The sequence below is a fragment of the Mobula birostris genome, chromosome 10, assembly GCF_030028105.1.
Source record: "Mobula birostris isolate sMobBir1 chromosome 10, sMobBir1.hap1, whole genome shotgun sequence".
Lineage (NCBI taxonomy): Eukaryota > Metazoa > Chordata > Chondrichthyes > Myliobatiformes > Myliobatidae > Mobula > Mobula birostris.
In genome coordinates, this window is record NC_092379.1 from 51,278,962 (window position 1) to 51,304,032 (window position 25,071).

The 25,071-nt window shown below is 44.2% G+C and overlaps 2 protein-coding genes across 3 annotated transcripts in view; one reads left to right on the forward strand and one right to left on the reverse strand.

Annotated features, from left to right (window-relative positions):
• LOC140204037 (uncharacterized) overlaps positions 1 to 25,071 on the reverse strand; it is a 70,472-nt gene that overhangs the window by 22,479 nt on the left and 22,922 nt on the right. Inside the window, 1 exon segment of the mRNA XM_072270287.1 lies at positions 9,268 to 9,273. Within this exon segment, the coding sequence (XP_072126388.1) occupies positions 9,268 to 9,273 (6 nt within the window).
• Positions 13,732 to 24,628, forward strand: LOC140204004 (uncharacterized). Of its 2 annotated transcripts, XM_072270223.1 has the most exons (3): positions 13,732 to 13,748; positions 16,553 to 18,111; positions 23,411 to 24,628. In XM_072270223.1, exons 2-3 carry the CDS (start codon positions 17,123 to 17,125, stop codon positions 23,688 to 23,690), a joined length of 1,269 nt encoding a protein of 422 aa, XP_072126324.1. In that variant the 5' UTR covers positions 13,732 to 13,748; positions 16,553 to 17,122; the 3' UTR covers positions 23,691 to 24,628. The 2 variants fall into 2 exon arrangements, with proteins under 2 accessions (XP_072126324.1, XP_072126327.1); XM_072270226.1 differs by having other exon boundaries at positions 16,553 to 23,493.

Consider the following 25,071-nt stretch of genomic DNA (forward strand, 5'->3'; position numbering starts at 1 on the left):
CTGAAGGATTGGAGGGTTGCGGATGTTGTTCCCTTATTCAAGAAAGGGTGTGGAGGTTGCCCAGGAAATTATAGACCAGTGAGTCTTACTTCAGTGGTTGGTAAGTTGATGGAGAAGATCCTGAGAGGCAGGATTTATGAACATTTGGAGAGGCATAATATGATTAGGAATAGTCAGCATGGCTTTGTGAAAGGCAGGTCATGCTTTACGAGCTTGATTGAATTTTTTGAGGATGTGACTAAACACTTCGATGAAGATAGAGCAGTAGATGTAGTGCATATGGATTTCAGCAAGGTATTTGATAAGATACCCCATGCAAGGCTTATTGAGAAAGTAAGGAGGCATGGGATCCAAGGGGACATTGCTTTGTGGATCCAGAACTGGCTTGCCCACAGAAGGCAAAGAGTGGTTGTAGACGGGTCATATTCTGCATGGAGGTCGGTTATCAGTGGTGTGCCTCAGGGACCCCCTACTCTTGGTGATTTTTATAAATGACCTGGATGAAGAAGTGGAGTCAGTAAATTTCCTGTTGACACAAAGGTTAGGGGTATTGTGGATAGTGTCGAGAGCTGTCAGAGGTTACAGTGGGACGTTGATAGGATGCAAAACTGGGCTGAGAAGTGGCAGATGGATTTCAACCTAGAAAAGTGTGAGGTGGTTCATTTTGGTAGGTCAAATATGATAGCAGAATATAGTATTGATTGTAAGACTCTTGGTGGTGTGGAGGATCAGAGGGATCTTGGGGTCTGAGTCCATAGGACGCTCAAAGCTACTGCGCAGGTTGACTGTGGTTAAGAAAGCATACGGTGACCTTCATCAATCGTGGGATTGTGTTTCGGAGCCGAGAGGTAATGTTGCAGCTACATAGGACCCTGGTCAGACCCCACTTGGAGTATTGTGCTCAGTTCTGGTCGCCTCACTATAGGAAGGATGTGGAAACCACAGAAAGGGTGCAGAGGAGATATAGAAGGATGTTGCCTGGATTGGAGAGCATGCCTTATGAGAATAGGTTGAGTGAACTCATCCTTTTTTCCTTGGAGCGATGGAAGATGAGAGGTGACCTGATAGAGGTGTGTAAGGTGATGAGAGGCATTGATCGTGTGGACGGTCGGAAGCTTTTTCCCGGGGCTGGAATGCCTAGTATGAGAGGGAACAGTTTTAAGGTGCTTGGATGTAGGTAAAGAGGAGATATCAGGAGTAAGTTTTTTATGCAGAGAGTGGTGAGTGCGTGGAATGGGCTGCCGGCGACGGTGGTGGAGATGGATACGATATGGTCTTTTAAGAGACTCCTGGACAGGTACATGGAGCCTAGAAAAGTAGAGGGCTATGGCTACCCCTAGGTAATTTCAAAGTAAGGACATGTTCGGCACAGCTTTGTGGGCCGAAGGGCCTGTATTGTGCTGTAGGTTTTCTATGTTTCTATGTTTCTAATAAACTTCCAAGCTCTTTACTTCACTCCCTCCCCCTCTCCTAGTTTGTGCTATATGGACAAATAGATGAACGTACAGATGTAATGAAAACTGTCTATCACAGGCAATATCAGATAAGCCACAATTACAAACAAAAACACAAATTGAACATAAACTACACACAAGTTTGTTCAAGCAAGAACAGAACTAGAACAAAAATCACCTGCTACCTTGTACTTCTTCCTCCTCTCCTCGAACCTTCTTATTCTGACTTCTTCCCCCTTCCTTTCCAGTCTTGATGAAGGGTCTCGGCCCAAAACATTGACTGTTTATTCCCGTCCATAGATGCTGCCTGACCTGCTGAGCTCATCCAGCACATTATGTGTCTTGCTCTGGATTTCCAGCATATGTATTACCTCTTGTGTCTACAAAAAGTGATTGCCAACATTATGACTGCCCTTCTCTTTACGTTAATGGTTTCCCTCTCTTTGTTTTCTTCATTTTTTTCACCAATTCCTTTTTTTTAAAAACGGTCATTTTGTGAAATGCTTTCAACATTAGAACACTTTTAAAAAAACACCAAATCTAGTAGAGGTCAGGGTTGGCTACCTGAACACTCTAGGTCACTTGCCTTAAGCTACTCAAGCATGCTGCCAGACTCTTGATCCATTGGTCCAAGGGTGTAGATAGGAGTGTGGTGACTAGAACAGATTAAACCAAAATCAATTTATTGCCATATGGCAAGTAAATGAATGCACAGATGCAATGAAAACTGACTATCAAAGGCACGTAGCATCAGATAAGTAGCAATTACAAACAACAACACAAATTCAACCCAAGCTATACACAAGCTTTTACAAGCAGGAACACAACTAGAACTAAATTACACAGTCCTTCATTGTGCAGAGTGACCAGCGTGGTCATAGTGTTGCTGTACTGCCATGATTTAAGGTTATACTGGTTGGTTCAAGAACCAAGTGGTTGAAGGGAATTTGATGTTCTCGAACGTGGTGATGTGGGACTTTAGGCTTCTGTCACTCCTGCCCAGTGGGAGCTGCGAGAAATCAGCGTGACTAAGATAGTGGGGATCTGAGATGTTACATTCTTGAGGATTAGCTTTATTTGTCACATGTACATTGAAACATACAGTGAAATGCATCGTTTGCATCTAATCAAATCAGTGAGGATTGTGCTTGGCAAGTTGCCATGCCTTCAGTGCCAACATAGCTTGCCCAAAACTCTCAAATCTTACATGTGCATCTTTGGGAGGAAGCTCTCTGCAGTTACTTACATACCTGCACATTCAGACTGTCATTCCAGACAGTGATTCAACCTATTACTATGCTTTCAACAATGCATCTGTTGAAGTTTGAGTGTTTGGTCACAAGTCAAACCTCCTTCCCTTCTATGAGAGTAAAGATGGTGGTGGGCTTAGCTCATGATTGCACATTGTAGGTTCAAAGTACGCAGTGGCTGATGGTTGGCAAGGATACATTGGGCCAAAAGTCCTGTGCTCTGTCTCTCCACAAGTCTCTGATACTTGACTGCACTTCCATCCCTGTTGTGAGATTCTCTCGGTCCACAGATTTGAAATGGATGTGATGGACAGGGGTGCTGAGTCTGCCCTGATAAAATAATAGAGGCGCCGGTAGCAGACCACGAGGTTCCTGTCTGGTCTGGAGACTGGAGAACAACCTAGTCAGTGGAATAGAAATAGCAACCACTAGAAATAATTATTAGTCAGTCAGCATCTGTGGAGGAAGGAACAAAGTTTGTGTTTCAGGTGAATGACCTGTAGAATTCCGAGAGGCAAGATGATAAACATGGAGGTTCAGGTGAGGCCTAGCTCCATATCCCTGTATCCCACCCTTTGGAATGCTGATGACCAAGGACAGTGTGTTCCAACCAGACCACCTTACATCCTATCAGGGGTAGATAGAACAGATGGGATCAGAGTCGTGGGTTTGAAATAGGTCTGCTGGGAGGAGGATGGTGAGGGGGAGGGAATGTGTTTCCTATAATTGGACTCTAGGAATGAGGGAAAAGCTGGGACCTTCTGATAGGGTGAACTCTTGTTCCAGTGTCTGCAACAAAGGGAAGACATAGAAGACAAGTCCTAGGGAGAGATCTGCACAGTAACATGGGTTTGAGCCATTCCGGCTGTCTCTGCCAGAGAGAGGAAGACAAGCATGGATAATAGGCAGCTGGAGAATCTTACAGGACACACCAACAGGTCCAAAGTTATCTGGGTCACTAAAGCAGACCCACAGGTAATGAAATGTGCTGGGCTCTGTTCACCATGGTTTAGACACTGCAAAGTTTCAGGTCTTTGCTGGCTTTGAATAAAACGTTAATGAGAGTCAATATTACATAATGTTGGGCTGAGTGGTGAAAAGTGAATTGGCACAAACCCCAGAAACCAATGAATAACAGGGTGTGGGAGGAATCAATGGGGTGACCATGAAAGTGGGTTGGAGAGATTATATGTGGAAAGAAATTAAGGGAGAATTGGAGAAAGATCAGGTGAGGAGAAAGAGAGTAACGATGAATCTTGAAATCACCAAGGATGAAACTTGTTGTGTTACCAGTGTTGAAGTTCGATGTCTTAGATCCAAGGTTCTTTAGAAGTCAAGAATAATGCAAGAAACTTGTTGCTTCATGATCATTTTATTGAGAGTCAATCAAGCAGAGAAAAGTTGAACAGACAGTGACAGAGAAAGCTAAGATTAAAGATGGTGCTGCTTTATGTTTAGCTATTTTAAACCACAGAGATAAGAAAAAATCCATTCAAATCTGTAGATAAGAGACAACCATTAAGAAGGTACTCATTCGAATACTGCAGTACCAAGTTAACCAATGAGAAAGGACTTATTCACTTAATGCAGAACAAAGAAGCCTTAAGAGTTTTCCAGAATTATTCTTTGTATATTAAAAATACATATAGGAACTGCTTACATACAAATAGATAATTAATTGTTAAACTGCAATGAAATGACAATTAAACAGTCTAATCTAAGAATTAAACAGTCGAATTCAAAAAAATCCCCCAATTGATTCTAACTCACACATTTAGAATCATCACATCTGAAAATTCAGAGGCAGAAAAACATGGTATCTACATTATGAATAAAATAATCGAGAAGCTACTTAGGTTATGAAATATCAAAGTGTATAAAGTCTTCAAGTTTTCATAAGATTATACCATGGTTAGGCAGATTAGTAGACACACCTACATGAGTTTGAACTATTCTATAAATAATCACCCTTTAAACACGTAAAAAAGATGTAAATTATGATAAGGCATATTAGTATGAATAATATGATTTGTGATATGAGTAACCCCAGCTTCTGGGACTTGAATTAATTCTCTCAAAGAAATCCCGTTTATCAGATTGATGTATTTTAGCGGTTTATTTATGAATATAAACAGCCAAATTAGCTATGCTTTCAGGTTCATCAGATATGTAAGTACAACATTCCTTGTCTATAATTGCGCATGTTCTCCCCTTAACTGCTAAGAGAAGATCTAATGCCGTATGATTTCAAAGAGGCATCTTATGCAGATGGTTCTTTACCCAAGGCTTCAGCAGTGTTATTGCTTACCATTTCTAAAGCTTCAGCAACACCATAAAATGGGAATAAATTTGATGCAAAATGATCTCCTTCTGAAATGCAATACACACAAAATGCTGGAGGAATTCAGCAGGCCAGGTAGTATCTATGGAAAAGAGTAAATACTCAATGTTTCAGGCTGAGACCCTTCATCAGGCCTGCTGAGTTCCTCCAGCATTGTGTGTGTTTTGCTTTGTATTTCCAGCATCTGCAGATTTTCACACGTTTGTGATCCTTCTGAAATGTTTCATTTACTTCTGGACGGTAAGGTCTATGTATGTCTCATGGCAGGAAAAACATACCCTAAGTAACAAGATCCTAATGAATTACATGGAAGAGAAGTGTCAGCTGAATTTCTGCACATAAAATATGCATTGTTCCGTGAACATAGACTATCTCTTATTAGTGATAGGAGTTTTGCTGAATTGTAATGTCTTTCGAGTCTTCAATAAAAATTCCAGAATCATTACCCCATTTAGGACAATGTAGAGTGTAACTGCATAAACTATGTCGAACTGGAATGGTACCTTCTGAAGTCAAGCAAAAGGTAGCTTTTACAGTGAACACGTGAAAAGCTTTGACATGAACGTTACGTGTGGCTATATCCCAGGATAGGACATGAATAGGGTCAGGTATGGTATTCCCAAAATCATGCTGATTATATTCACATTAATGATCCAGTTTCGGACAGTATGTCAGGGAGCATGATAATTACATATTTACCTATCCCTTGAAAATAGTGAATCACAGGCATAATGTCTGCATCACCATTGCTGGATTGTTTAATAAGGAGAGTGCATGTTTGTCTGGGTCCGCAGGAATGCCTACCATTGGTAAATATTTTGAAGTGTGTGGTACATATTGACATATCCAACACCTAGAGTCGTGAACAACCTCAGCAAATTCATTGTGATACTCATATTATGAGTCATCTCAATTGGCACATTATGAGTAGGGAAAATTCAGCAAATGACATGTGAATAAACTTCCTAGTATCCATTAGTTGTTGACTTGTTTGATGTCTTTTGGCTGGTTAGTGATTTGCTCCCTGTAGCCCAGCAACATAGGTACTGTGACAGAGGTTGCCAGCATATTAACCACAGGACTTGTTGTCTTTGCTGGATTCCACTTTAGCTCGCTTGCAGAGGCTGGCGTGTATCCACTTACTTTTACCTTCTACTTTCACTGCTAAATTGGTAATTAACAGCACTTGATGACGACCTTCCCAACGAGCTCCCAGTGGATCCTTATGCAGTTTCTTAATCCGGCCCCATTCGCCAGGAATCAGGGTGTGTCCTTCTGTTGAATCACTTCAAGCAGAGAAACCTGTTGAGAAGCAGGCTGGACAGATTAGGTTAATTTAATGATATCCGCCATAACGTGAATACTAGCCTCTCCGAGATTAAGAGGTCCCGACAATGACATGGATCACCCGTAACTATCTTGAATGGACAGTTTCATTTTCCTGGTCGCTCTGATGCTACATAAGACCATAGGACCAGAGGCAGGCCATGATATGCCTTCCTCATGATACTTAGTCAATCATTGTTTGATGGTTCCATTCATTTGTTTGACGTGTCCTGATGACTCTGGGTAATGTGGGCAATTGAAAACTATTCAATGTTCATCCCCTATTCCCAGTGAAATGTGTTCCTCGGTCAGAGTCAGTGTGATGTGCCAATCTCCATCTGGGAATATAGTCTTTGATCAGAATATTTTGCTGTCTGTGTGTCAGTGCTTTCCTTTTTTAGAATAGCTTCCATCCATCCTACTCATACATCTGAGTATCATTGACACTTTAATAAAGAAATATCATTCAGGTGGTGTAGGACTTAATTGTGGCAGCTTTTACCACTGCTCCAGGATTCGTTTTCTGGCATGTCATTCTTCTTCCTTATGTTTATTGAGCTTGTGCCCTGAACTTTGGTGGGAGGAGGAGATGGTGGCGCAAGCAGCTCGCAGCGGCCACTCCAGTGGTGATGTCTGTTATTTGTCAAGTAGGGCGCCATGCACAATCCTGATTTGATGGACATGAGAGCACGGAGGAACATCTGGAGAAATTTCTGGAATGCCTGCTTTGCTGCTGCTGCTACTGTGTGGTCTGGAATCTCCGGAGGAGATGGCCCCGAGTCCTCGACTTTGTTTGTTGCTCGGTGGCCGGGGCGGGGTCAAAGCACTCGGCAGAGGATGGTGCTTGGAGAGGCGGTATCGGAGGGGCTAGTCAGAGGCTCGAAGTTTTCAGACGGACTCAGAGTCGGCTGCGGTCGGGTGCTTCCAATGCATTGGCAAGCTGTCAGTGCTTGGAGGTTCTTGGCAGGGAGGGTTTCTCCCTTCTGTTGCCTGCATCAGATGATGAGTTGATCGGGGACTTTGAGACTTTTTTTTACTGTGCCCATGGTCTGCTCTTTATCAAATTATGGTATTGCTTTGCACTGTTGTAACTATATGCTATAATTATGTGGTTTTGTCAGTTTTAGTCTTGGTTTGCCCTTTTTTTGTGATATCATTCTGGAGGAACATCGTATCATTTTTTAATGCATGCATTTCTAAATGACAATAAACGAGGACTGAGTGTCCTCATAATCTGATCTAATCTAAAAACTTTGGATTCCACCACCATTGGGGGAATCTGTTGATCATCTTTCATACTCCATTTTGTCCTGGGGAGTGTGTCTGCTGTGCCAGATAAGGAAGCAACATAGTAGGACCTACTCGTGCCATACCTCCATGCTCCATCACTGTTTAACCTTCCACTACTCTCCACCCAGGACCACACTTTTCCCAGTCAGAGCATTGGGCTTGCATCTCTTGGATATCTTGTATGTTTGTCTGTGATACAGAGTTCAACTTTATTTTTATAATTCCAGTTATTGGGTTCACTGTTCTTGGCACTTCATTTACATCTTTTATTTCCTCCTGTGCTGCTTTTTTTTTTGCAATTTCATCTGCAAATGCACTTACACGAATTTCCATTGTAGTCATTTTTGAGTGGCTTTTACATTTTAATGCAGCACCGTCTGATGGCAGTTGTATAGCATCCATACATTCTTGTACTAGTTGGTCATTCTTTGATTGGGTTCTTACAACCACAATTAATCCTCCTTGTCTTCAAGTTTCAAAAATTCATGAACAACTCTAAAAGCACATCAAGAATCAGTGTAGGTATTAGCTCATCTTCCTTCAGCTAAGTTACAGACTTCAGTCAGAGCTTTCAGTTCTGCCCATTGCACAGAGGTACCAGGAGCCATGCTTCCTGATGCTAGCTCTTCAGTTCCAGAGACCACCACCTATGCTTTCTCAATCACCGAGGAGCCAACAGTGTACAGACCTTTGACAGAGTAATAACCAACAGGACACTGTCGGTCTCCATATTCTTGAGTGAAGACTGCTGTAATGTGTTTCTTGTTGCCATACAAGGTGGTCTATCTGTATCAGAGATTAAAGGCAACATTGTCCAGTTGTTCTTTATCAAGAATCACAGGGATATCTGAGTGCTTACCGCCTTTCAGCAGGATGTTGAGTGTTTGAGCAGTAGTTGATAAATTGGCCAGTATCTTGCCAATACATTGATTAGCAATGGATTCATTGTCGGTCCTGTATGTCTTCACGCCCTTGGTCTTTATTAGAGCGAGTTGTGACATAGCTGTCAATCTTATTGATTCATCATTGTCATCTTCACCTGAGTCACTAGGGGCTGCTGCAGAGTCCATGTCATGTCCATGCTGTAATTCTTCGGAATTCAGATGGTCATGGCGTCGCTGTCTTGCAAGACTGTCCACTTTAGGCTGTAATTCTCCGGAATTTGGATGGTAGCGCTGTACAGGGAGACTGTTTGATGTGGACTTCAGTTCCTCATGTGGACCGTATGAAATAAATGTTTCCCAGGGTGGAGTGCTAGCAGTAGTGTCATTGGCAACGTCACTCTAGCGTCTCTAGCAGGACTGCCCCCTCAAATTCACGACTGCACTTCCTTACATGGTTTCAATTCGTTTCTAAGCCCAGAAGAATGTACTCATGCCTAATTATTCCGTTCTTTTCTTCACTCGTTCTGTTCATGCAAAATATTACTCTTTAGATTTTTTATTGTCTCTATTACGCTGCTTTGTAGTTTAGCGCAAGTGTTGCGTTTCTTTCGATTACTAAAAGACTTTACTCGTTACGTTAACTCTCCATCGTTCATACATTCGATCAAACTGACCACATAGTCTTGTCTCTAAATCAGTAGCAGCCATTTCCTGGCCTTAACGTGCGCCTCCTAAATAAATGTAACAGTGTTGGTATCAGTGTAAGAAGTAGACCTGGATGAATACAGCTCTGAAGCAGACCTTGAGCACAGAACACGTGGAAAGGGATATTCTGGGTGCTGACATTTCATGGAAGGAGTCGTCGGAAGCTGTGTGAGACAGCGTGCTGGAATCCACGCTAGGTTAAAAGGCTAACCCTGCAGCCCGGCTCTCTGGTCAATAATACTCTGCAATGTTCACTCCCTGAAAAACAAACAGGACTATCTTCCTCTGCAGCTGACCCAGCGTGAGATGAGGAACTGTTGTGTGCTTATTCTTTGCAGAAACGTGGCTCCAGGACAACATCCCATCCACCATCAATCCTCAGGTTATTCCACTCAAGGACATGGACTAATAATATTTTGTGAGTGTGTTGTGCATTATCACAACTATATCATAACTATACGTATCTACAGGGTGTGGCTATATGTACTATGTTTTGCTTTGGCCCCAGAGGAACGATGTTTCGTTTAGCTGTAGACATGTGTATACTTAAGTGACAATAAACTTAAAATTAACCTTGTACATGAAGGGACAGTTTGATGAACTACAACAATACTAGCTTGCAGATTTTGAAGTAATGAATCAGGACTAATTAATGGATCCGTACTAATGAGATTTCCTCCTCCTTCTTCAAAAAAGGGCATTCCTTCCTCCACCATAAACGCAACCCTTAACCGCATCTCTTTGATTTCGTGCATGTCTGCATTCACCCCATCCTACCAGGAAAAGAGTTCCTTTTGTCCTCACCTACCACCCCGGTAGCCTTTGTGTCCAGCACATAATTCTCCATAACTCCTGCCATCTCCAACAGGATCCCACCACCAACCATATCTTTCCCTCCTCACCACTTTCCACTTTCTGTAGGGATCTCTTCCTATGTGACTTCCTTGTCCATTCATCCCTCCCCGCAGATCTCCCTCCTGATATCCTTGCAAGTCGAACAAGTGCCACACCTGTTCCTTCATCTCTTCCCTCTCTACCACTCAGGGCCCCAAACAGTCTTTCCAGGTGAGGCGACATTTCACCTGTAAGTCTGTTGTGGTCATCTACTGTATCTGGTGCTCCCGGTGTGGACTCCTGTATATCAGTGAGACCCAATGTAGATTGGGAGATCACTTCACCGAGCACCTACACACTGTCCGCCAGAAAACACAGGACCTCCTGGTGTCCACCCATTTTAATTCCACTTCCTATTCCCTTTGCAGCATGTCAGTCCACAGTCTCCTGTACTCATGCCAGGAGGCCACACTCAGGTTGGAGGAGCAACATCTTATATTCCATCTGGGTAGCCTCCAACCTGATGGCATGAAAATCAATTTCCCAAACTTCTGGTAATTGCCCCACCTTCATCATTCCCATTTCCCTCTCTCACACCTCCTTATCTGCCCATTAACCCCCTCTGGTGCTCCTCCCCCTTCCCTTTCTTCCATAGTCTTCTGTCCTTTCCTACCCAATTCACCCTTCTCCATCCCTTTATCTCTTTTCACCTATCTGTCATGGTCCGGTCCGTGAAGTCCGTATTCCAGTTCACAGTCCGGTCCATCGACCCTTGCTCCAGGTTTTCCTGTCTACCCTGTTTCTGTTCTTGTTGAGCTCTAATTGAGGCAGCTGATGCTCGTTGAGGCTGACTGCATAAATACCTTCAGAGACCAGGGCATGGATGCTGGATTGTTCTTGTCCTTACTCCTTGTATCCCTTCCTCTGCCTTCTGCTTCTTCGCCTGAAGACTAGTCTTGTCTTGCTGGTAACTCTACACCTTGCCTGAAGTTCTCGTTTCGCCTTGCATTGCCTGAAGCCTTGCCTGGTCTTGCTGGTAACTCTCGCCTCATCTCGCCTTCAGTCTTGTCCTGGAGCCACCCCGTACCTAGCTCCCTTCCTGTCCCTTGCCTCCGCTGGGTAAGTCAGGCCATCTTGCTGTTACCTGCAGTTGGTTCTGCCCCTTCCTGTCCCTTGCCTCCATCAGGTGGTGATCTGCACCCTGCCCAGGAGGAGCCTCCAGCCTCCTACCTCCTGCCAAGCCTCGCCTCAAGTCTCTAGCCCCCTGCCTCCTGCCAAGCCTCACCTCAAGTCTCTAGCCTCTAGCCTCAAGCCTGGACTCCAGCCTCCTGCCTCCTGCCAAGCCTCGCCTCTAGTCTCTAGCCTCTAGCCTCAAGCCTGGACTCCAGCCTCCTGCCAAGCCTCGCCTCATCTCTAGCCTTGCCTCAAGCCTGAAGACTCCAGCCTCCTGCCTCCTGCCAAGCCTCTAGTCTCTAGCCTCAAGCCTGAAGACTCCAGCCTCATCCTGCCTGCCAGCGAAGCCTCGTCCTTGCCTAGTTTTGTGGTCCGAGCCAGAGGCAAGACCCAGGTACTGGGTCCTTGTCCAGCCTCTGTCTCGGAGTCCAAGCCCGGGCTCCTAGCTCTCTTGTCCAATCCTGTTCTGGGTTCCCGGTTTTCGTGTCCATGTCCTTGCCCTCACCCTGTATCCTAGTCCTGTCCCTAGTACTTCAGTGTCTGTGTCTTGCACTTGGGTCCATTCCTAGCCACCTCCTTATGACACTATCAGCTTCCCAGCTCTTCACCACTGCCCCCCCTCCCGGTTTCACCTATCACCTACTACCTCGTACTTCTTTCTCCCCTCCCCCCACCTTCTTGCTCTAACTTCTCATCTTTTTTCCCAGTCCTGATAAAGGTCTCGGCCTGATATGTTGACTGTTTACTCTTCTCCATAGATGCTGCCTGGCCTGCCAAGTTCCTCCAGCATTTTGTGTGTGTCTTGCTCTGGATTTCTGGCGTCTGCAGATTTTCTCATTTTAATGGATGAGGTAATTGTGGGATGCCATCAGGACTGAAGGAGTTAAAGAAAGAGAATGGATAAGGACTAAACTTATGGCTGTAAAGAACAGAGCAAAGGCTGGAGAGGTATGAAAAGAAATGTATAGAAAGATGTCTAACAAGATACCTAACAGGAGTGACTCCAGGGACCAACCACTGAAGAAAACTGAGCCAGGGACTCAGAGAAGAACTTGCCAAGATGAAACTCTAGTCAAGTTTGTCAAGACAGGTAATATGTACGTCCATTGGTAATTTTTTAGGTACACCTGTACACACGTTTGTAAATGCAGAAGGTTAATCAGTTAATCATATGGCAGCAATTCAATATATAAAATCACACAGACATGGTCAATAGGTTTGGTTGTTGTTCCGGCCAAAGATCAGAATGGAGAAGAAATATGATCTGAGTACACTGACCTGGGAATGATTGTCGGTGCCAGATGGGGTGGCTTGAGTACCGTAGAAATGGCTGACCTCCTGGGATTTTCATGCAGAGCAATCTCCAGGCTTCACAGAATGGTGCAGAAAACAAAAAAAAAATAACAACCAGTGAGCGAAAGCTCTCTGGGCAAAAATGCTTTGTTAATGAGAGAGGCCAGAGGAGAGTGGCTAGACCAGTTCAGGATAACATGAAGGTGATGGTATCTTAATTAACCACATGTTTACCACAGTGCTGTGCAGAAGGGCATCTGTAAATGTGCAGCGTGTCGAACCTTGAAGTGAATGGGCTACACAGCCATAAGAGACCATGAACGGAGATACAATGGCCACTCTGTTAGGTACAGGAGGTACCTAATAAAATGACCACTGAGTCTATGTTGTGCAATAGACTTTGAAGATAGCTGGAAAATGAACCGGATGAACAGATTGCCCAATATTCATTTCTAACTTCCAGTGCCTCGACCACGTGCATCCCCCCGGCCACTGGAATCTCTGTAAATTATTGCTTAGTGCAGGTGAGGGTCGAAAAGAAAAGTGAACAGGCATGTGTGAGAGAATGACTTCCAGGGCTATAAGTTAGTAAAGAGAGGGGTAACGGGACTGGTTAACTATTCCCAAATTAGTGAGGTCAGCGTCTGAATGAAGGACGATATCACTTGTTTTGGCCTTTATCATCATGCAATGATTTATTGTTGGCCCACAGCTGACCTTTGACTTCTGAGGAGGATGTAGGGAGGCTGTGGTGATGGTTGGGAGTGGATGATATGGATAGGTTAAGCGAATGGGCCAGGCTGTAGTAAAGGGAATACAGTCAGTTCGCGGTTTAAAGGTCTTGACCCGAAATATGGATTGACCATGCCCCTCCAATTGTTGCTGCCTGCCCAGCTGAGTTCCGCCAGCGCTCTTGAGTATTGCTTAAAATGACACAGCCGTCATCTCAATATTGTTCATGGCAGCTTTCTGTGCATTGATAGGCAGCGGCGTTTCCTAATGACAGCAGCCACTGTGTGTGGAATGATCTGAAGCCGGGAACGGCAGCATCTAAAAGTAGCCACTCGACGACTGCTAACCAGAAATCACCTGGGACAAGAAAGTGTGCGAAGGAGACTGAAGGAGCGCGTGCACGCGCACACGGGAAGTGACATAACGTGAATGATGTGCGCAAGCGCTCCGGGATGTTCGGCGGAAGGTAGGAGAGAGGCTTCGGGCTGTGGGTCAAATCCAACGCGGGAGAATGGGTTCGAGGCTCAGCTATCATTTGCGGGAGACTAGGAGGGAGCTGCAGAAAGCCCACAGACAGCCACACCGGGTCAGACGAGGCCCCCTAGCCGCTGGCCGTGCTCTGTAGTCAGGCCCGGGATTTTCCCTGCTTCCCACGGCCCCACGGCGAGGAGCTGGGATGCGCATGCGTTTTTTCCCGGGCGCGATGAGTGCAGAGCACTTTCTGTCGCGTGCGGGATTGTGGGTAGCCAGCTGGCCATTGACTTCGCTGGACTAAGCGTTTGTGAATATAAACCTTTCCATATTCTAATCTTTGTTTAAAAAATTCTTACTGATTTTGGCTTTCATATTAAATTAATTCATTGTCCTTTGCTTCTTGTCCCTAAGAAGAAGCATACAAATTAGCCAGAGAAAGTGGCTCACCTGAGGACTGGGAGAAATTCAGAGTTCAGCAGAGGAGGACAAGGGGCTTAATTAGGAAGGGGAAAAAAGATTATGAGAGAAAACTGGCAGGGAACATAAAAACTGACTGTAAAAGCTTTTATAGATATGTAAAAAGGAAAAGACTCGTAAAGACAAATGTAGGTCCCCTACAGACAGAAACAGGTGAATTGATTATGGGGAGCAAGGACATGGCAGACCAATTGAATAATTACTTTGGTTCTGTCTTCACTAAGGAGGACATAAATAATCTTCCAGAAATAGTAGGGGACAGAGGATCCAGTGAGATGGAGGAACTGAGCGAAATACATGTTAGTAGGGAAGTGGTGTTAGGTAAATTGAAGGGATTGAAGGCAGATAAATCCCCAGGGCCAGATGGTCTGCATCCTAGAGTGCTTAAGGAAGTAGCCCAAGAAATAGTGGATGCATTAGTGATAATTTTTCAAAACTCGTTAGATTCTGGACTAGTTCCTGAGGATTGGAGGGTGGCTAATGTAACCCCACTTTTTAAAAAAGGAGGGAGAGAGAAACCAGGGAATTATAGACCGGTTAGCCTAATGTCAGTGGTGGGAAAACTGCGAGAGTCAGTTATCAAAGATGTGATAACAGCACATTTGGAAAGCGGTGAAATCATCGGACAAAGTCAGCATGGATTTGTGAAAGGAAAATCATGTCTGACGAATCTCATAGAATTTTTTGAGGATGTAGCTAGTAGAGTGAATAGGGGAGAACCAGTGGATGTGGTATATTTGGATTTTCAAAAGGCTTTTGACAAGGGCTCACACAGGAGATTAGTGTGCAAACTTAAAGCACACGGTATTGGGGGTAAGGTATTGATGTGGATGGAGAATTGGTTAGCAGACAGGAAACAAAGAGTGGGAATAAACGGGACCTTTTCAGAATGGCAGGCGGTGACTAGTGGGGTACCGCAAGGCTCAGTGCTGGGACCCCAGTTGTTTACAATATATATTAATGACTTGGATGAGGGAATTAAGTGCAGCATCTCCAAGTTTGCGGATGACACGAAGCTGGGAGGCAGTGTTAGCTGTGAGGAGGATGCTAAGAGGATGCAGAGTGACTTGGATAGGTTGGGTGAGTGGGCAAATTCATGGCAGATGCAATTTAATGTGGATAAATGTGAAGTTATCCACTTTGGTGGCAAAAATAGGAAAGCAGATTATTATCTGAATGGTGGCCGATTAGGAAAAGGGGAGGTGCAACGAGACCTGGGTGTCATTATACACCAGTCATTGAAAGTGGGCATGCAGGTACAGCAGGCGGTGAAAAAGGCAAATGGTATGCTGGCATTTATAGCGAGAGGATTCGAGTACAGGAGCAGGGAGGTACTACTGCAGTTGTACAAGGCCTTGGTGAGACCACACCTGGAGTATTGTGTGCAGTTTTGGTCCCCTAATCTGAGGAAAGACATCCTTGCCATAGAGGGAGTACAAAGAAGTTTCACCAGATTGATTCCTGGGATGGCAGGACTTTCATATGAAGAAAGACTGGATGAACTGGGCTTGTACTCGTTGGAATTTAGAAGATTGAGGGGGGATCTGATTGAAACATATAAAATCCTAAAGGGATTGGACAGGCTAGATGCAGGAAGATTGTTCCCAATGTTGGGGAAGTCCAGAACAAGGGGTCACAGTTTGAGGATAAAGGGGAAGCCTTTTAGGACCGAGATTAGGAAAAACTTCTTCACACAGAGAGTGGTGAATCTGTGGAATTCTGTGCCACAGGAAACAATTGAGGCCAGTTCATTGGCTATATTTAAGAGGGAGTTAGATATGGCCCTTGTGGCTAAAGGGATCAGGGGGTATGGAGAGAAGGCTGGTACAGGGTTCTGAGTTGGATGATCAGCCATGATCATAATAAATGGTGGTGCAGGCTCGAAGGGCCGAATGGCCTACTCCTGCACCTATTTTCTATGTTTCTATGTTTCTAATGATAAAGGAATCATTCCCTTCATTTACTTGATGCTTAATGATAGTTAACATTTCTGTCAGAATTTTTTCTCATCCTCTTTTTTTTAATGACAAGAATAACTCAACTTCTAGCCACCTAACTAATGTCCCTATTTTTGGCATCATTCTGGTGCCATGGTGATAAATTCCCAGTTCTCTGTGAATCTCATGAACAATATCACTACAAACAGTGTAGTAATCTGCGAACATTGATTTGGAGCAGTGGATTTGATTTTGTTGTCATTAGTTGGATAAATGTCCAATCTCATGCAGAAGTCACAACGCATCATTGAAATTAAAATGATCTAATCTAAAATGCAGTCCTGTATCACTTACTAATGGCTGTTGTAAACTCCTTTTACAGGATATATTTAGAGGATTGTTGTGTGGGAACCCCAAATTCAAACCTGTGCAATTCCGTTCACCAGCATCATAATATCAACAAATATAGAAGAAGAGAAGGACTGATTTACTTCTGAGGAGAAATTATAAACCACAGTGTAACCAGCGAGACAAGACTTGTTCCACTGCATGAGTGATCAAGAGCACCAAATCTGGGAAGACCTTTGGCCAGTCACACAGTCAGAGAAGATGGTTCACCAGTCACATCAGACTGAAACCATATGCTTGTTCTGCACGTTGGTAATGTTTTAATGAACCACCTTGGAGAGAAACTTTATAAATTATTTTTCATTCTGAAGGAGGGAGCAGAAATTTGTTTGATTAAAAGCAATAGACAATGAGGGGTGTTGATGCCAAGTAGCAATACTCCATTCCAACTGGAAACATGTAGTTACTTTGTGTCTGAACTGAAGTTTCCAGTTTTCTTTTGTTAAAATGTCTTTGTACTAGACTCATTGATCCAGGACCCTGAGAACACAACAGCACGTCTAGGACATTCTTCTCCTCCAGGTCCTCTCTCAAAGAACCCACAATGTCATCTGATCTGATGAGACACCAGCCAGTTTTTTCCAGAAAGAAATCATTAAAGTGTTCTGTGTGTGGGAAAGGATACAATGCTCTAACCAGCCTCAAGGTACAGCAACAAGTTCATTCAGGAGAGAGGCCTTCCACCTGCTCTGACTGTGGGAAGGGATTCACTCAGTCATCAGACTTGATGAAAAACCAGCAAGTTCCTGCTGGGGAGAAACCTTTTATCTGTTCTGAGTGTGGGATGGGATTCACTTGGTTGTCCAGCCTGGTGACTCACCAGCGAGTTCACACCGGGGAGAGGCCATTTACTTGTTCCGAATGTGGGAAGGGATTCACTCAGTCATCCAGCTTTTGTACACATCAGCAGGTTCACACTGGGGAGAGGCCGTTCACCTGTTCCGTCTGTGGGAAAAGGTTCAATCACCCATCTAACTTGCAGAGGCACCAGCGACTTCACACTGGGGAAAGGCCGTTCAGCTGCTCAGAGTGTGGGAAGGGATTCACTCAATCATCACATCTGCAGGAACACCAGCGGGTTCACACTGGGGAGAAGCCCTTCATCTGCTCTGAGTGCGGGAAGGGATTCACTCGGTCATCACATCTTCAGGATCACCAGCGCATTCACACTGGGGAAAAGCCGTTCATCTGCTCCGAATGTGGGAAGGGATTCACTCAGTCGTACAGCCTGATGATACACCAACGAATCCACACTGGTGAGAGGCCTTTTGCCTGCTCTGAGTGTGGGCAGGCATTCAGTAGATCAGATAGCCTGTTGATACACTTGCAAGTTCATTCTGGGGAGAGGCCCTTCATCTGCTCCCAGTGCGGGAAAGGATTTATTCAATTATCGGACCTGAAGACACACCAACGAGTTCACACGGGGGAGAGGCCGTTTATCTGCTCTGAATGTGGAAAGGCGTTCACTCAGTCATCCAGCCTAAAGACACACCAACGGGTGCACACCGGGGAGAGGCCATTCACGTGTTTTAGGTGCGGGAAGAGATTCACCCAGTCGGCTGGTCTGTGGAAGCACCAGCGCGTCCACAAGTGACCGCAGGAGCTGGGTTCTCCAGTTGTTGCTCATGATAATCACGTCCAGGGTTGGATCACACTCACTGTCCCAGCCTGTGTTCACTACTGAGGTTAATAGCTCCTGCAGCTGGGCTAGAGTTTAATGTGATGATGGTGGTCATTGTGGGAGGAGGGGTGACAGTCGAAGGGCTGGGAAAGGAGAATTAAACCAGGGAGCCGTGCCTTTCAGCAGTACGGTGGTAAATAATTCCTGTGTATACAAGTCAGCAACTCTTTCTCAAGTGGGATTTAATGTTTTGTAAATTTGAAATAGAAGATGAATGTATATTTGTTAACTGAGGGGTTAAGGGGTATGCAGCATGTTGGGCATTTGGAATTGGGTCAAAGATCGGGCACAGATGAATGAAGATGCTGTGGGTGGGGAGAGGAGGTGAATCACTGAATCATTACTGCACTGGTGCAGGTCATTCAAAACCCACTCTGCATCAACAATCCAGTCAGTCTTATTCCCAGCTCTCTCCTTGTAATCCTGCAATTTTCCCATCCCGGGAATCTGCTGAAAGCTTTTGAAGATTCCACCTCCCATTGGGGCAGTGAGTTCCAGACTGAGACCACTCACTGCATGAAATTGTTTCTGCCTGCACCATCCATGGCCAACCGTTTTACAGCAAATCCCCTGCTTCTCCTCCTTTCCACTAATGGCACCAGCTTCACTTTCTCCATTATCTGGACCTCTGGTGAGTAGTTTACAGAAAAGTACAGCACAGTACAGGCCCTTCAGCCCACAATGTTATGCTGACCTTCTAACCTATTCCACCATCCATCTAATCCTTCCCTCTGGCACAGCCCTCCATTTTTCTTTTACCCATGTGCCTATCAGATGTATCAGTATTACAGTGGAGTAAAGGGATGACCAGAAAAGAACACTGGCAGAGATGACGGCAGAGCAGCAATGGGTGGAATTTCTGGAAGCAATTCAGAAGGTACAGGATATATACGTCCCAAAGAGGAAGAAGTATTTTAAAGGCAAGATGAAGTATTCAAAAGGGAAGGAAAGTCAAAACCAACATAAAAGCCAAAAAGGGGGCATATAATAGAGCAAAAATTAGTGGGAAGTTAGGGGATTGGGAAGCTCTTAAATACCAACAGAAGGCAACTAAAGTGTCATTAAAAGGTAAAGATGGAATACAAAAGTGATCTAGCCAATAATATTAAAAAATGATACCAAAACTTTTTTCAAATATATAAGGAGCAAAATAGGGGTGAGTGGATATCGGACTGCTGGAAAATGATGCTGGAGAGGTAGTGATGGGAGACAAGGAAATGGCAGATGAACTGAATAAATATTTTGCATCAGTCTTCAAAGTGGAAGACACTAGCAGTATGGTGGAAGTTCCAGGTGTCAGGGGTCATGTGCATGAAGTTACCATTACCAGAGAGAAGGTTTTTGGAAAAATCAAAGATCTGGAGGTAGACAGGTCACCTGGACCAGAAGGTGTACCCTCCAGGGTTCTGACAGAGGTGGCTGAAAAGATTGTGGAGGCATTAGTAATGATCTTTCAAACTCACGAGATCCTGGAATGGTTCTGGAAGATTGGAATATTGCAAATGTTATTCAACTCTTCAAGAAGGGAGAGAGGCAGAAAAATGGAAATTATAGGTCAGTTAGTCTGACCTCAATGGTTGGGAAGATGTTGGAGACAATTGTTAAGGATGTGGTTTTGGGGTGCTTGGAGGCACAGGATAAAATAGGGCGTAATCAGCGTGGTTTCCTCAAGGGAAAATCATGCCTGACAAATCTGTTGGAACTCTTTGAAGAAATAACAATCAGGATAGACAAAGGAGAATTGGTCGATGTTATGTACTTGGATTTTCAGAAGGCCTTTGACAAAGTGTCACATATGAGGCCGCTTAACAAGCTGTGAGCCCATGGTGTTACAGGAATTTTTTTATCATGGATAAAGCAGTGCCTGATTGACAGGAGGCAAAGAGTGGAAATAAAGGGAGCCTTTTCTGGTTGGCTGCCAGTGACTAATGGTGTTCCACAGGGGTCTGTGTTGGGACTGATTCTTTTTACTTTATATGTCAGTGATTTGGATGATGGAATTGATGGCTTTGTTGCAAAATTTGCAGATGATGTGAAGATAAGTGGAGGGGCAGGTAGTTTTGAGCAAATAGGGAGGAGGAGAATGGGCAAAGAAGTGGCATAAGGAATGCCGTGTTGGAAAGTGTATGGTCATGCACTTTGGTAGAAGAAATGAACGATTTGTCTATTTTCTAAATGGAGAGAAAATACGAAAATCTGAGATGCAAAGAGATTTGGGAGTCCTTGTGCAGGATTCCCTAAAGGTTAATTTGCAGGTTGAGTCTGTGGCGAGGAAGACAAATGCAATGTTTGCATTCAGTTTAACAGGACTCTGATATAAAATCAAGGATGTAAAATTGATACTTTATAAAGTATTGAGCAGTTTTGGGCCCCTTAAAGTACTTAAACTGGAGAGGGTTCAAAGGAGGTTCATGAAAAAGATTCTAGGATTAAACGGCTTGTCATATGAAGAGTGTTTGATGGTGGGCCTGTATTCACTGGAATTTAAAAGAATGAGGGGTGACCTAATTGAAACCTATCGATTGGTGAAAGGCCTTGATAGGGTGGATGTGGAGAGAATGTTTCCTATGGTGGGAGAGTCTAAGACCAGAGGACACAGCCTCAGAATAGAGGGGCTTCCTTTTAGAATGGAGATGGGGAGGAATTTCTTTAGCCAGAGAGTGGTGAATCTGTGGAATTTGTTGCCTTAACAGCTGTAGAGGCCCCTTTATGTCTATTTAAAGTACAGGTTGATAGATTGTTGATTTGAAAGGGCACGAAAGGCTATGGGGGAGAAAGCAGGAGACTGCAGCTAAGAGGAAAAATGGATCAGCCATAATGAAATGTCAGAGCAGACTCAATGAGCCAAATTCCCTAATTTTGCTCCTAAATATTATGGTCAATCTGAGAGTCTCTTGAATATCTCTTAAATGGGGTACTTCGTAAATATTAATAGTCCTAGAAATAGTGGAAGTGGAGAGGATGCTTCCAATAGTCGGACAGTCTAGAACCGGAGGGCACAGCCTCAGATTGGAAGAAAATCCCTTTTGAATTGAGATGCTGAGGAATTTCTTTACCCAGAGGGTAGTGAATCTGTGGAATTCATTGCCATAGATGGGTGTGGAGGACTAATCATTTTTTGGGTATATTTAAAGTGGAGGGAAGTTCATAGGTTCTTTGGACACTTTATTCGGATGATCGTTCCTGTCCTCCTGAGAGAATACAGGGCCCACAGTGTAATATCTCACCTGGACAGGGCTCCCTCTGAAAGTCCACCGTTCTCCTAGCACTGTGCTAGAAGTTGGATTCTTGTGTTTGAGATTCAGGAACTGGAGAGGAAACTGAACCTTGAGCCCCACAGGTCAGAGTGCAGCCACTAAGTCCCAGCTGACCAGAGAAATTAGAAATCTCTACTCAAAATTTCTCTCCCACCCTTATTGATGGCTTTTGGATTCTCCTCCATAGATGCTGCCTGACCTGCTATGTTCCGACAGCATTTTGTGTGTGTTGCTCTGGATTTCCGATACTCATCCACGTAGTGCTCTCTAGCTCTTCAATGGAAAAACTGCCTGCTTGAGCCAAAAATGTCAAATTGTGACTGGTCAGCCCAGAGTATTTGTTGTCATTGTTGAATAGCGCAGTCCTTGCGTTTTTGTGCATAGGTGAGTCTCTTGGCTTTGTTACCACTTTGCAAAAATTGCTTTTTGGCATGAAGACCCCTTTGGACAAGGCTTCTCCGGACTTTGAAAGGGTGTACTTGGGTTCCAGTGGTTTCTGTGAGTTCAAAGCTGATAGGAGTGCTGGACGACTTCCAGTTTGGAAGGGGTGTCAGTTTGATGTATCTCTCATCTGCTGCACTCAGTTTCCATGGCCAGCCACTGCATTTCTGGTTCTTTACCTTGCCCACTACTCCGTGCTTCTTTGGACTGCACATCTTGAAACTCCTGTCTGCCATGAAATATCTGCTTGGGAGATCCTTGCTGATGCAGGGTGACCACCTTTTCTCTTGCTGCTGTGCTCACCCTTGTCATGGTGTAAGAATAAGTGATTTGAAGGTTAAACTGTCACATCTGCCACACCCTCACCTTTTAGTTTGGTTGTCCTTCACCATGTTTGATTCCTCCTACACCTGTTTCTGTTTCATTTAATCAGTTTAGTTCACTTAACTCATGATGTCATTGACCTGTTTGCTATCTTTGTTTAATCATGCACTGGGCTTGATACCTACAAAGTATTAATTTTTGTTTGAAAAATGGCCTATTACTTAATATGTTACTTTCTTTAACAAAATACAAAAAACTCTGTAAATTTTTTTTTGAAAATGAATGTTCGGAAATCTAAAATGTTTTCTTTTCTACTGACACAGTAATGCAGAAAACAGAAAATAAACGTGTAAAACAGAATGTATATAAGAAATCTAGGGTGCCTAAGGCTTTTGCATTGTAGAGTAGTAATTTTACATATTGCACTGTACTGTTCCTGCAAAAAACAAAATTCATGACATGATGATAAATCTGACTCATATGGGACTCTATTGTAGACTGAGAGTAGGAAGGGGACAGGGAGAGGGGAATCATGGTGGGGAAGAGGAAGGGAGAGGGACATTCTGTAATGATCAATAAACCAATTGTTTGGATGACCAAGCCCAGTGTCTCAGGGCCGGGTGTGTCTGCACACATGCCACCCCCTGCACCGACACCCCTTGTCTGCCACCTGCCCCACACCCCTCCTGTGCCACTCTACCCTCATCATTCCCCAACATTCTTTGCTCCCATCAGATTTACAAACTCACTTTCCGCTCCACGTTGACAAATACAATACTATGCAAATAGTCTTAGGCACATGTATATTGTTATGGTGTCCAAGACTTTTGTGCAATATTGTACAGCAGACTACAGTCAGAGTTCAATACAATCATACCCCCAATTCTAATCAACATGTTCCAAAACCTGGACCTCTGTACCTCCCTCTGCAACTGTATCCTTGACTTCCTCACTGGGAGACCACAGTCTGTGCACATTGAAAACAACATCCCCTCGCTGACATTTAACACTGGCTCATGTCGATGATGTATGCCTAGGCTACTGTTTTACTCTCTCTATACCCACGATTGTGTGGCTAGGCACAGCTCAAAAGCCATCTATAAGTTGCTGATATAACCTTTATTGGCAGAATTTCAGGTGGCAATGAGGAGGCGTACAGGAGCAAGGTAGATCAGCTGGTGGAGTGGTGGTGCAGCAACAACTTTGCAATCAACGCCAATAAGACCAAAGAATTGATTGTGGACTCCAGAAGGGGGAAGTCTAGGGAACACACACCAATCCTCATCGAGGGTTCAGAAGTGGGAAGAGTGAGCAGTTATCAAGTTCCTGGGGTCAACATCCTTGGGTGCAATATATTGATCCAATTACAAAGAAGGCATGGCAGCAGCTATATTTCATTGAGATTTTGAGGAGATTTGGTATGTCACAAAAGACACTGGCAATTTTCTATATACACACACCATGGAGAGCATTTCATCTGGCACGGAGGGGCCACTGCACAGGATATGAAATCGCTGCAGAAAATTGCAAGCTCAGTCATCTCTGGTAAGCATTCGCCGCCATAGCATCCAGGACTCCTTCAAAAGGTGATAGCTCAGAAAGACAGCATTAAGGATCCTCATCACCCAGGACATGCCCCTCTTCTCATTGCTACCATCTGGGAGGAGGTACAGGAGTGCAAAGACACACACTCAATGATTCAGGAACAGCTTCTTCCCCTCCGCCATCAGATTTCTGAATGGACAATGATTGTTCCTCTCTTTTTGCACTACTTCTTTAAACCTCTAATGTATACATCTTATTCTGATTTATAGTTTTTATTGTTATGTGTTGCAATGTACCGCTGCCGCAAAACAACAAATTTAATGACATATGCCAGTGATACTAAACCTGACTCTGAATGACTTGACGTAGATCTTGCACAGCGGCAGAAACAACCCGAGCAGTGCTCAGAACGGTTACACCTGGGAGTGACAAACGGCTGCAATAACTACAGGATCATTGCATTAAATTTTTAAAAATATATCGTCAGCTGTAAAACAAATGAGGATCTCAGGCCGCGAAAGAAGCTATTTAAAAACCTAAATGAGGTATTTAGGGTTTAGGCGGAATTCTTTTCCTGGTCGAAGCAGTGACGTAACGAAGATGTAGAATGTTCTTGTTCTCGGCGGGGGTGGCCCCTCTAGAAATGGGAGAGGGGGATGTGGGTGAGAGTGATCCTTGCCTGAGAGGAGGGGCTGACAGAATCAGGTTTATTGTCGTGAAGTGTTGTTGTGCGGCGGTAGTGCAGTGTGATGTGTAAAGATTTTGTAGGTTTATTATTATGTTGCTTATGCTGCATTGGATCCCGAGAAACAATCATTTCGTTTTCTTTTACACTCGTGTACTGAAAAATGACAATAAACTATCTTGAACTTTGATAATAACCCTGATTTTTGATTCTGACCTTCCATGAAATTTCGTGTTATCCAGAAATCCCTCAGCCTTAGAAGTTGATTTTATCCAAACTGAAGTCCTATGGTGGTTTCTGAGCATTCGCAATGCGAGCCAGTGTCCTGGAGGGACGAGGCAGAAACATAACGAGTTTCATTCCCTCCCCGGGTAGGACTAACTGAAGGAAGAAGTAGTAAGAGATTTTACTAGCTCTTCCTTCAGTTCGTCCTGACGAAGGGTCTCGGCCTGAAACGTCGACTGTACCTCTCCCCAGAGATGCTGCCTGGCCTGCTGCGTTCACCAGCAACTTTGATGGTCAGTATTGGCCCAGGTTCTTTCTCTTGTCTAACCAGTGAC

Excerpts from the sequence above, each read along its gene's own strand:
- LOC140204004 (XM_072270223.1), top strand. The coding sequence starts at position 17,123 with ATGTCATCTGATCTGATGAGACACCAGCCAGTTTTTTCCAGAAAGAAA. Across the intron at positions 18,112-23,410 it reads AGGCCATTCACGTGTTTTAG|AATTTCAGGTGGCAATGAGG; the intron begins GTGCGGGAAGAG and ends CTTTATTGGCAG.